The 12661-nt window shown below is 41.0% G+C and overlaps 1 protein-coding gene across 10 annotated transcripts in view; it reads right to left on the bottom strand.

The window, feature by feature from the left end:
* LOC133577060 (catenin delta-1-like) overlaps positions 1 to 12661 on the bottom strand; it is a 44946-nt gene that overhangs the window by 12923 nt on the left and 19362 nt on the right. For 5 of the 10 annotated variants that reach the window (XM_072912477.1, XM_072912479.1, XM_072912481.1 and 2 more), the window contains exons 3-10: positions 11520 to 11640; positions 9206 to 9369; positions 3665 to 3733; positions 3457 to 3576; positions 3071 to 3324; positions 1339 to 1620; positions 1017 to 1257; positions 724 to 946 (exon numbers count right to left, since the gene is read on the bottom strand). In XM_072912477.1, the coding sequence (XP_072768578.1) occupies positions 724 to 946; positions 1017 to 1257; positions 1339 to 1620; positions 3071 to 3324; positions 3457 to 3576; positions 3665 to 3733; positions 9206 to 9364 (1348 nt within the window). In that variant the 5' untranslated portion in view covers positions 9365 to 9369; positions 11520 to 11640. The remainder of the gene's footprint in view (positions 1 to 723; positions 947 to 1016; positions 1258 to 1338; positions 1621 to 3070; positions 3325 to 3456; positions 3577 to 3664; positions 3734 to 9205; positions 9370 to 11519; positions 11641 to 12661) is intronic. The other 5 variants (XM_072912484.1, XM_072912478.1, XM_072912476.1 and 2 more) reach the window with 2 other exon arrangements.

Raw genomic sequence — 12661 nt, forward strand, 5'->3', positions numbered from 1 at the left:
CAAACGTTTGGACACACCTTCTCCTCATTCAATGCGAATGAACACATGTGGAGTTATGTACTTAACAAAAAAAGGTGAAAGAACTAAAAACATGTTTTATACAGTATTCTAGTTTCTTCAAAATAGCCACCCTTTGCTCTGATTCCCCACTCTTGGCATTGTCTCGATGAGCTTCAAGCACACTTGTGAAGTGAAAACTATTTCTCTCTTGAAGCTCATCGAGAGAATGCCAAAAGTGGGTAATCAGAGCAAAGGGTGGCTATTTTGAAGAAACTAGAATATAAAACACATTTTCAGTTATTTCACCTTTATTTGTTAATTACATAACTCCACATGTGTTCATTCATAGCTTTGTTGTGACAATCTACAATGTAAATAGTCATGAAAATGAAGAATACGCATTGAATGAGAAGGTGTGTTCAAACTTCTGGCCTGTACTGTATATGTGTGTGCAAGCTGTGTAGAGTGGTTATAATGACGTTAAATTTGTATAAAATAATAAACAATCCTGAATAACATGCAAAATTTCACCGACCCCGGGCAGGGGTGTCCAGAACGTAATCCTGCTATAAATCGATGAAAAAAACATATCGGGGAAATAGTATAAAGAGTGATAAATAAAGGTTCCTATCTGGAAACTAATTAAGTTCTGGGAAAAGGATCACATAATTATGCATACTAAAATGTTCACACATCACGTGAGAAAAGCATGGTGACAAGTACCGGTGATAGTGTCCGTGAGGTCCTGGTCACGGGTCTTCCTCAGCAATCGAATAAGAGCTGGCACACCATCACAGTTCTTGATGGCAATCTTGTTGTCTTGGTCTCGTCCATATGAGATATTCTTTAGTGCCCCGCAGGCCGAGTGGTGCACGTCTTTGCTGGGGTGGTCCAGCAGCGACACTAAGGCGGGTATACCCTTTAGGCGGCGCACCTCTGATTTAACCTGCGCATAATGAACATTACATTAGCACCGTAAAATCGAGGAAAACGACTGAATGATTATGACCTTTCACCTTGTCATTTTTGAACGTGAGATGCTGGAGGAAGGCAGCTGCGTTGGTTTTGACAGGATCCAAGCGGTAGTTCAACATGGCAATCACCTCAGGCAGCTCTGGTTGTCGCCATGAGGCAGGAGGACCTTTCCTTAGGGTGCTGTCTAATGAAGCCATGCTTCCTCGCTCCATGGTCATGGGAACAACCCATGTATATGGGTCAACTCCCCCCATATCACTATCCAGAGTATCTTCACAACTTCTGTATCACAAGGAGGCAAATGTTTATGTTCTGTGTGAAAACAAAACGTGTGTCCGTGCTGCATTGGCTTCAATGTTTTACCTGAGTCGTCGTCTATCCATACCACCAGGGCCATGTCCCAGCCGTGGCATGGTGCCATAACCGCCGGGGTGCATGGGTGGAGGCCCCATGCCGTAGTCGTCATATCCCACACTGCGCTGGTCATCTTCCAGACCGTAATGACCATGGTTGTATCGCATCTCCATTGCAGAGCCCATGGCCCTCATTCCCCTGCCCACCTGGGGCTGTGCCGCATAGGGGTCCATCTGCTGGCGGCTTGGGGCCCGATAACCAGAATCCAGAGTTCTGTAGCCATCAACTGGCCTATAGAAAGACACAATATGGCAATGTTTGGATTCTAAATACTAAGGAATACAATTTTGTGTGATCTTTTTACTGTTGAATTGAAGTTTTGATTCATGTTATGCTTCTTCACACTTGACTTAAAGAGTATCTTCACAATACATCAATGCTACACTGCAAAAACTGAAATCTAAGTAAGATTAAATATCTCAGATAAGGGTGATATTTGCTTATTTTCTGTCTGATAAGATAATTCTTCTCACTAAGCAGATTTTATGTTATAGAGTGTTTTACTTGTTTTAAGGGTTTTGGTCCTAAATGATCTCAGTAAGATATTACAGCTTGTTGCTGAGATTTTATGACCTATATTGAGTAAAACATGCTTGAAACTAGAATATCAACTGATGCAAAGCTGTGTCATCAACACTCACAAGTATAAAACTACTTTTTTAAAGTAATAATTTCCTACTTCAAGCATGAAAAAAAAAATCATGATGCCGAGCGCATATCATTATGTCAAGATAATGGCACTAGCATTTACTTAATTAAAGAATATTTTTCAACATATTGAGAAAAATAGTCTCATATTTGTTTTTTCTACCAAGAAAAGTGCACTTGTTATTAGTGAGAATATACTTATTTTAAGGTATTTTTGGGTTCATTGAGGTTAGCTGATTTTACTTGTTTTGGAAAGTCTTGACAAGCCGAATTTTCTTGTTCTATTGACAGATAATGTTCCTTAGTTCAGGTAAAATACCCATAATTTTTGTATTTTTTTTCTCTTGTTTTTGAACACTGACTTTTTGCAGTGTACCAATAGAAACAAGTTGTCTGACTCCCTCAAACTTACTTTGACTCAGACTTCCTGGCAACAAAAGTGACCGTTTCCATGACATGAACAAACATTGCAGTGGGGAAATGAGTTTTTTGCCCACATTTCATTACTGCATTTGTTGTATTTTGCTTTGGTCTTAAAGAGGAACTTACTGCGCTAGCTAAAAAAAAAATAATAAAGCTAGCAAAACAGGTTTGAAAGACATTTTTCTTCTGGACAGGCTAACCTCCTCCAACCTCCGAGGACAAAGCTACGAACAATGGGAGACCGGGCTTTCTGCTCCGCCACTCCCAGTCTGTGGAACGCTCTCCCTGACCACCTGAGGGCAGCACAGACTGTGGATGCTTTTAAAAAAGGCTTAAAAACCCTTCTTTTTAAAAAAAAGCCTCTTTTTTTTTTAGATATATGCATACTAGTTTTAGCTATTTGGCTGTTCTAGTTTTAATTTATTTATTAATGTATTTATTTTTTAATACACTGTAGCACTTTGAGGTTGTTTACTCAATGTAAAGTGCTTTTTACAAATAAAATCTATTATTATTATCATTATTTTCTATCCAGCTGCTCTCCCAATCCCTGAATAGTCTGAAACCTCACACTTTGAAAACTCCTTCTCTGTACTAAGAAAAGTGGTACCTGTAGCGTTCATCCATGTGTGAGCCCCGGCTTAAGCTTGTGTATGCCTCTGATGGTGGTCCTGCCCTGTAGTCATCGTAAGCCCCTACAGGGCTGTAGTGGTAGTTTCTGGGCACCGTGGCAGTGGGGTAGTCTCCTCCTCCCATGTGCCTATATGGACGGTCCAGTGTGGCGCTGTAGCCACCCATAGACATGCCGCCGTCAATGGACATGGAGTCTGTCGGCATGACTGTGCGTGAGATTGGCTTCTTCAGCTGTGGAAGAGATTTAGACAATTATGTTAGCGCTCTAGGTTTAATGTCAATATGTAAAAATCCGGATCACAACATTTGAACAACGGTCGTCTTCAGGTGAAATTTTTCTTGAGAATGGCACACATAACCCACCCCATTGTCCGGCCGTCGTGTGGTTCCTTCTTCAGAAAAAACTGAGTGTGCTTCATGGGAGTCATCCTCTGGTGTGTAGCTCTCATCTAGAGTGCTGTGTGCTGGGTCCACCATCCTGTACTATAGCAGACAGACAATGTGTATGAATGCAAATATTCACCAACTAAATGATTGAACAAGTTGTCAAATTACTCTTAAAAACAAGTACCTGTGTGCCGTTAAGGTAGGAGTCTGTCAATTTCAGTCGTTCTATGTCTGCATCCCCTAAACGCCCGTTCTGGAATGTGACAAGAGAGATGAGTGTAAATTGGTGAACAACCAACTGCATATTTACTGAAACAGCATTAAATGTGAGGTTATGGCTCTTTCTGACAGTCTAGTCTCTTATGAAACAATAAGAATAAGCTCGTTCACCCATGCCTAAGTGTTTATGGTCTGTGAATCACTGCAAGGCATGAGGGAGGACATTTTGGAATGCAGCCGTGCATCTTTTACACCCTATTTCCTCCACGGCCTCCCTTGAAAATCGGTTACATAATCAATGTCTGTCATCTTGTATAGACTTTATTAACCCTGACTAACACTCGGCTTGATGCAACACAACAGCCTCAGTTACTGTGTAAGCATGCAGCTTTCGTATTTCCAAGCCTCTTCTATGGAAACAGTTGCACTGTAATAGCAAAGGGGTATTTTTTTTCTTTGAAAATGGGAAGTGCAGGTTGTACGAGAAGGGCAGCTTTCCCTGGAAGCGAGTTCTTCCCATAACATCTTCATCAACTCGCTGAATTTTTAGAGCAGTATTCGGATGCAAGGCACGATTGTTATTCTCGCTGGAAATAAAATACACTTGGGCGACACTAATCAAGCCTGTCCAAGGTTTCTCACAGTCAAAACATTCTAATGAATGTCAAGTGAGCCCAAAAGGAAGACAAATATTTACACGTAGAATTTAAAATAACGTTCAGTCTCCGCTGCCAAGAGATGCCTGAACAGCATGATCCAAAGGCACAATGACACAAGATACACTGATCATTAACAGCCTACAGGCAAAGACAACATGGACAGTAACTGGAGTTTGGTGAACATATGTCGTTTCCAGACATGAACTACACTTGTTGAGAAGGAACGCCACTAACACAACTACAAGCTATCTTTAAAAATGTCAACCCAAACATATTAGCCAGGTCGGGGACCACAGCTATTGGTCCTCTGCATGTTTGTAAAAAATGTTTATTAAAAAGCTATATTTGCTATGTCAAATAAAACACTAAGATATCAATGTTTTCTTTAAATAGCTTAGTAGATCGACCTACATTGGATTGGTTTTAGCTTTCTGACAGAAGTTTTAAGACGGGGGCAAAGCATGATATAAAACACTGGCTATACCAGGGGTCGGCAACCCGCGGCTCCGGAGCCGCATGCGGCTCTTTGATCACTCTGATGCGGCTCAGCAGCTTACTTGCTGAACCCCCCAATTGTCCTGTGAGACTTCCGGATTTTAGTGCCTCTCGCAGAAAACTCCCGGGATTAATATTCACCGATTTTCACCCGTAAGACTATAATAAGGGCGTGCCATGATGATACAACATTTGGCGCCCTCTACAATCTGTATTAACAGAGTGCCAGCCCAACACTTGTTATACAATATACATCTTTTGCTTGCACACGTACGTGACAGCAAGGCATACTTGGTCAACAGCCACACAGGTTACACTGACAGTGGTCATATAAAACAACTTTAACACTCTTACTAATAATGCGCCACACTTTGAACCAAAACCAAACAAGAATGACAAACACATTTCGGGAGAACATGTGCACCTTAACACAACATAAACACAACAGAACAAATACCCAGAATCCCATGCAGCCCTGACTCTTCCGGGCTACATTATACACCCCTGCTACCACCAAACCCCGCCCCCACCCCAACCCTGCTCCCTCACACATCCCTCCCCCCCCCCTGTGAGTCGGTTGAGGTGGGCGGGGTTTGGTAGCGGGGGTGTATAATGCATCCCGGAAAAGTTAGGGCTGCATGGGATTCTGGGTATTTGTCCTGTTGTGTTTATGTTGTGTTACGGTGCAGATGTTCTCCCGAAATTTGTTTGTCATTCTTGTTTGGTGTGGGTTCACAGTGTGGCGCATTATTAGTAAGAGTGTTAAAGTTGTTTTTTTATACCGCCACCGTCAGTGTGAGCTGTGTGGTTGTTGACCAAGTATGCCTAGCTGTAACTTACGTGAGCAAAGCGAAAGCCCCGTACAATGCGTGGCTGATCAGGCACACTGACTGTAGTGGGTTCTATATGCTGTACCATCACGGCACGCATGACGCTGACAAGCGCCATTCAATTACAACCCGCGTGCCGCACCAGCTTTCAAATTCCACATAAAAGGTGTGGGCAGCGTGTCTGAGACCCCTGGTTATACATAGCACAAAGCAAAAAAAAAAACTTCGTATGCAGTGTTATTTCATTTAAAATTTCTAAAAAATTTTGCGGCTCCCATTGTTTTCTATAATTTGTGAAACTGGTCAAAATGGCTCTTTGACTGGTAAAGGTTGCCGACCCCTGGGCTATACCAATTTACTAGGGGTGTAACTGTACGTGTATTTGTATTGAACCGTTTCAGTACGGTTCGGACGTGTACCGAACGAGTTTCCACACGGACATATTAAGTAGCGTACCGCACGCTGTGTAAACAATGCACACCGAGGCACAACACACGGCATGCTAGCAGCGACCGGGCTACGACAACATGTAAAAGCCAGAGCTGGAAGACCCTCCCGCCTCGTTAAGATCTCCCGTTTGGGAACACTTTGGCTGCGCGTTACAACAATGGAGGACGGAGGTTTGCCGACATTGTTCAGCAGCTGCTTCTGACAACACTTCAAACATGCTAACCCATTTGAAGTGTCACCACCGCATTCAAGCAGCCTCTCCTCGGCGAGTCAGGCAGGGCTAAAGCAATAACAAATGTTTTTATAGCAGCAGATTTAAGTCCATATTGCATTAGAAACTAGATTTTGACCCACTTCTATGGTGGAAGAACAGTAAGCCCATATGTCCTCTTACTGCCAAGTTAGCCAGGCTGGGGGGGAAAAGAAAAGTTAATCTAAAGGCTGAGTTGACTTGAAACTGTTCAATGTTGCACTTTTTATATGTAAAAGAAAAGTTTTGTCATTTTATTTAATCTGAGCAACAACTTGAGGCAGTTTAATGTTGATTAATGTGGACCCCGACTTAAACAAGTTGAAAAACTTATTGGGGTGTTACCATTTAGTGGTCAATTGTACGGAATATGTACTGTACTGTGCAATCTACTAATAAAAGTCTCAATCAATCAATCAAAAAAAGCACTTTATATGTTGAAAGGTTTTGTTAAGAAACCATTCTGAGCCTTACTTTATTTAGTTTTTATTTTATATATGTTGACCACATTAACCCTGGCAATGGACCCTGCGTGTATATGTATGTTATGCATACCTGCCAACTTTTGAAATCAGAAAAACCTAGTAGCCAGGGTACAGGGGCCGCAGGCCCCGGTAGGTCCAGGACAAAGTCCTGGTGGGGGGTTCACTTCGCCCCCCGACGCAAAATGATTATTAGCATTCAGACAGGTTAAAATGTTGCTAAAACCATCACTTTTCTATCAGTCACAGTGACTTTTCAAAACAAAAATATTACAGCAAAAATCATATGGGTTGACTGACATGTTTAATCTGTAAACTAACTTCAATAGTTTGAAATTATTTTGACAGTTAATGCCAGTTATCCTGTCAACCTTTCACAAGACTTCAATTTGTTAATTGAAAGTATAAACAGTATAAACACTTTTTACAGTAAACAAATGGTAAAACAGTACTAAACAATTCCATTTAAAAAAAAATTGGTGTCATTAACTTTCTGTCCAAGCTTGTATAATCTACTGCCTTGTTCAATTGTAAAAAATATTCTGTGCCTAAAATTCACATTTCTATCACAATTATCATACTGTAAACATGGTAAGCTAACTTCATTAAAATTAATAGTCCTGTCAATAGCATGGAATTACAATTCAAACGTAGTTTTTTTGTAAGCCTTTCAAAAGAACTCAAAATATGAAAAATTAATGAAAATTAATTTAAGCCATCAGACACTTGAAAAGTGGCACATCACATCTCTAATGTAATCATTTTAACTTTTCAACAGAAATAGCACTGCAAAAGTATTAAGGACATACTTCTGTATTTTGGTAGTTATGCTGTCAACATTTAACAAGATTTCTTCAACTTGGACTTGAAAGCATAAATAGTATAAACACTTTTAACAGTATAACAGTACTAAACAATTCCAATAGATAACATTGGTGTCATTACCTTTTTGTTTGCTCAATTATTGCCTCCGTAAATAAAACTTCGGCATTTATCACATCCAAAGCATCTGTTTGGGCGACGAAAAACGTTGAAAGTTTTCCACTTGTATCGCTAGCAACGGCATTAGACTTGTGTTTTTTTGTCCCAACGTGGTCTTTTACATCGCTAATTCCTCCGTGTCCGATCGAAAAGTCTTGTCTGCACAAGGTGCAATTCGCATTGTTTTCACCCTTTTTGGAACGGATAATTATTCCCGGATAGGCTTTTGAATATTCTTCACGGAATGACTGCAGTTTTCTTTTCGGTTTAAGACTCGTATGCGATTTTTCTCCGGCTGATTCCATGATCGTTCGCTCGTTTGGAAACAATGGCCTCGTGCTTGGCAGCGGTGCTATAAATAGCCTCGCGCATGGCATTCGGTATGGCTCGATAGGAAGTTACGGAAAGCAGTGTCGATTGTCATTGTTGTTACGCGATTTCGTGAATAAAACTTAAAAAAAAAATTTTAATGAATGAAAACCTGTATTTTTTATCACTGCAACCGTAACCCGGAATAGGTTGATGAAAACCGTACTAATTACGGGAAAACCGGAGTAGTTGGCAGGTATGTGTTATGCCATTGTTTACAAATTTGGTAAATAACCAAAAAATTTATATTTTATTGTTTTCTTACTGTACCGAAAATGAACCGAACCGTGACCTCTAAACTGAGATACGTACCGGACCGAAATTTTTGTGTACCGTTACACCCCTACTAAGATGTCAATGTTTTCTTTAAATAGCTTAGATCGACCTACATTGGTTTGGTTTTAGCTTTCTGACAGAAGTTTTAAGACGGGGGCAAATCATGATATAAAACACTGGCTATACCAATTTACAGAGCTTGATGTCAATCAATATGCACCATAAACTCACATGCATTTAGCTTTCAACAAAACACAATAATGTTGAATTGAAGACAAAGCGTATGCGACAGCCATGACAGATGGCTGCATTCCACAGCATGCTGGAACAGGAAGAGGAAAATAACTGAGATTCCATATCAGGGGTTGAATAGATGTGTGCATTTGGTGAGTGGCAGCGAAGGCATGCTGACAAAAGTGTGATGATGAGGAGTATTGTGACAACCTCAAGCATGATACAACCTCAAGCATGATGATGTTAACTTTATATGTGCAATACATTTTCAGAGATAGCAATGTAGTGCAAATGCAGACTGACAAACATATGGAGCACTGGTGGAGTGAAGGCGGGGCGGAGATGGGAGCAGGTTTACTGATGACTGAAAGGCGATGATTTCAATGACAGTATGATCCATGTAAATGTTCAGGCAAAAAAAAAAAAAAAAAGTCCATGGGAGGCTCTGGACTAGGCGTTTTGTGATTTTGCTGGCGTTACCTGTGTGTGAGGGAGGGAGCGACCCAGCGTTGAAGGGCTGGTGGCAGGGAGGCCCACTCTCCTCCTCTCATCTTCCAACGCCCGAGTCAGCTGTTCAAACTGCACCTCCTGCTCCCTTACCGACTCCAGCAGAGCTGCTGCGCTCTCACACTGCTCCATACACACTACACGGCCCCCAGGGGGAGAAGGGGGGGCGTTATACGTTACACATAAAATCTCAAGGACCAAGATTTTAAGGTTCCAAAAGTACATACGGCTTATTTCTGTCTTACTATTTGGGAATTGACCGACAAAAAAGCAACAGGCTAAGAAGTATGACACAAATAAATGAGATTAAATTTTTTTTTTAAATCTACATTTACCCTGCTTTTGCCACAGGACACATGATAGGGGAGCTTTGACAACATCAAACAACAATGTTTGGGGCCAACATGCCATTGTTGCATTTTCAAACACTACTGAAAAAAAATGTTTTCTGCAAAATTAAGTTGCATACAGTACACAGGCCAAAAGTTTGGACACACCTTCTTCTCATTCAATGAGTTTTCTTTATTTTCATGACTATTTACATTGTCACATCACAACTATGAATGAACACATGTGGAGTTATGTACTTAAAGGGGAACATTATCACCAGACCTATGTAAGCGTCAATATATACCTTGATGTTGCAGAAAAAAGACCATATATTTTTTAACCGATTTCCGAACTCTAAATGGGTGAATTTTGGCGAATTAAACGCCTTTCTATTTCCGTACCTTGGAGACATCATGCCTCGTCGGTGTGTTGTCGGAGGGTATAACAACACGAACAGGGACGGATTCAAGTTGTACCAGTGGCCCAAAGATGCGAAAGTGGCAAGAAATTTGACGTTTGTTCCGCACACTTTACCGACGAAAGCTATGCTACGACAGAGATGGCAAGAATGTGTGGATATCCTGCGACACTCAAAGCAGATGCATTTCCAACGATAAAGTCAAAGAAATCTGCCGCCAGACCCCCATTGAATCTGCCGGAGTGTGTGAGCAATTCAGGGACAAAGGACCTCGGTAGCACGGCAAGCAATGGCGGCAGTTTGTTCCCGCAGACGAGCGAGCTAAACCCCCTGGATGTCTTGGCTCACACCGTCCCTTATGCCACCGAAGATGATCAAGAGAAGAATATCGACCCTAGCTTCCTTGGCCTGCTGACATCAACTCCAAAACTGGACAGATCAGCTTTCAGGAAAAGAGAGCGGATGAGGGTATGTCTACAGAATATATTAATTGATGAAAATTGGGCTGTCTGCACTCTCAAAGTGCATGTTGTTGCCAAATGTATTTCATATGCTGTAAACCTAGTTCATAGTTGTTAGTTTCCTTTAATGCCAAACAATCACAAACCAATCGTTGGTTAGAAGGCGATCGCCAAATTCGTCCTCGCTTTCTCCCGTGTCGCTGGCTGTCGTGTCGTTTTCGCTTGCATACGGTTCAAACCGATATGGCTCAATAGCTTCAGTTTCTTCTCCAATTTCGTTTTCGCTACCTGCCTCCACACTACAACCATCCGTTTCAATACATGCGTAATCTGTTGAATCGCTTAAGCCGCTGAAATCAGAGTCTGAATCCGAGCTAATGTCGCTATAGCTTGCTGTTCTATCCGCCATGTTTGTTTGTGTTGGCTTCACTATGTGACGTCACAGGAAAATGGACGGGTGTATATAACGATGGTTAAAATCAGGCACTTTGAAGCTTTTTTTTTAGGGATATTGCGTGATGGGTAAAATTTTGAAAAAAACTTCGAAAAATAAAATAAGCCACTGGGAACTGATTTTTAATGGTTTTAACCCTTCTGAAATTGTGATAATGTTCCCCTTTAACAAAAAAAAGTGAAATAACTGAAAATATGTTTTATATTCTAGTTTCTTCAAAATAGCCACCCTTTGCTCGGATTACTTTTTCGCACACTCTTGGCATTCTCCTGATGAGCTTCAAGAGGTAGTCACCTGAAATGGTTTTAACTTCACAGGTGTGCTTGAAGCTCATTAAGAGAATGCCAAGAGTGTGTAATCAGAGTGTAATCAAGTACATAACTCCACGTGTTCATTCATAGTTTTGATGCCTTCAGTGACAATCTACAATGTAAATAGTCATGAAAATAAAGATAACACATTGAATGAGAAGGTGTGTCCTAACTTTTGGCATGTACAATTTCTACAACATATATATTTGTTTAGGTCTGTGCATTTTATAGTGGTGCTGGTATAAAAGTATTATAGAGGTCCTTTCCAATCAAAGAGTTAAAGCTCCCCACCCAGGAATACAGAAATACACACCTGTGGGCGTGGTTTGATAGAAGAGGTGAGAGATCACGCCAAGGTCAGGGGTCAAGCTCTAGTTGTTCATTGGTAGAAGGTCAATGAAGCACCAAGCCCAGAAACAGGAGGGAGAAAAGGACTGCTCAGAGAGAGAGAGAGGGAGGGAAAAAAACAAAGAAGTGTTTCAGCAAAGGATAGGGCTGTTTGAAAAGCGGTGAAAACGCCAAACTAGTGTCAGCGGGGGATGTGTTTGCTCTAAAGGAGACCAACCTAATGTTCAACAATCCCTCGACCTAGCTGTTGTTATCTCGCCTGAGCTCTCAGTGACAAGACAGTCTGTTAGAACAGCCCAACAAACGGAGGCTCAGACCCCGTTATCAGCGAACTGATTCACCCTCAGGAGGTTGGTCAGCTGCTCTCCACAAGGTGAATCCACTTAGCTGTGGCTCAGCCAACACCTGCATGACTGGTTTGACAAGGTAGCAAGGAAGGAAGGAGGGGGTTTGTATATTCAATGGGTCTCTGTCTTGCCAACACGCACAGGGACACATGGGTAACTGTAAAGCCAGAATGATTTAGGCAACAAACAGAGGCTTCGTATTACATTCCAGGCAGCAGGTGTCCGAGTGCATGACAGGTGGCGTGTTAAAAGGTTTAAATGCAACTATGAGTAATAAAAGGTCACACATTATTACATTTTTCATTAATCTCAGGGATCCCACAATTATGTACAAGAAGTGCGTTAAACCATTGGTTAGGATTACTATTTGGACAACGTATAAGTCCAACTGGTAGAACTGGGTATCATCATTATGGCCAATTTCCCAAATCCATTAGATTTAAATTCAAAAGGTTCTAAACATATTCATCGAGATTTGATTTGCACTCAGTTATTGTGACCAAAATGATCATTGTTATCGCGGTAATTTTAAATGTGCTCAAAATTTTCAAAAACACATTCAAAATGTATATATCCAGTAGAAAGTTGAATGTGCATATGAAAGCAACACAAGCATTATAAACAAAGTAATATGCCAGAAACAAAATAATACTATAAATAAATAAAAATAACTGAAAAATTTGCAAGATGGCACCGTATTAAAGTTAAGTTAAAGTTAAAGTACCAATGATTGTCACACGCACACACTAGGTGTGGTGAA

The sequence above is a fragment of the Nerophis lumbriciformis genome, linkage group LG36 (genome assembly GCF_033978685.3).
Source record: "Nerophis lumbriciformis linkage group LG36, RoL_Nlum_v2.1, whole genome shotgun sequence".
In the NCBI taxonomy this organism is placed as follows: domain Eukaryota; kingdom Metazoa; phylum Chordata; class Actinopteri; order Syngnathiformes; family Syngnathidae; genus Nerophis; species Nerophis lumbriciformis.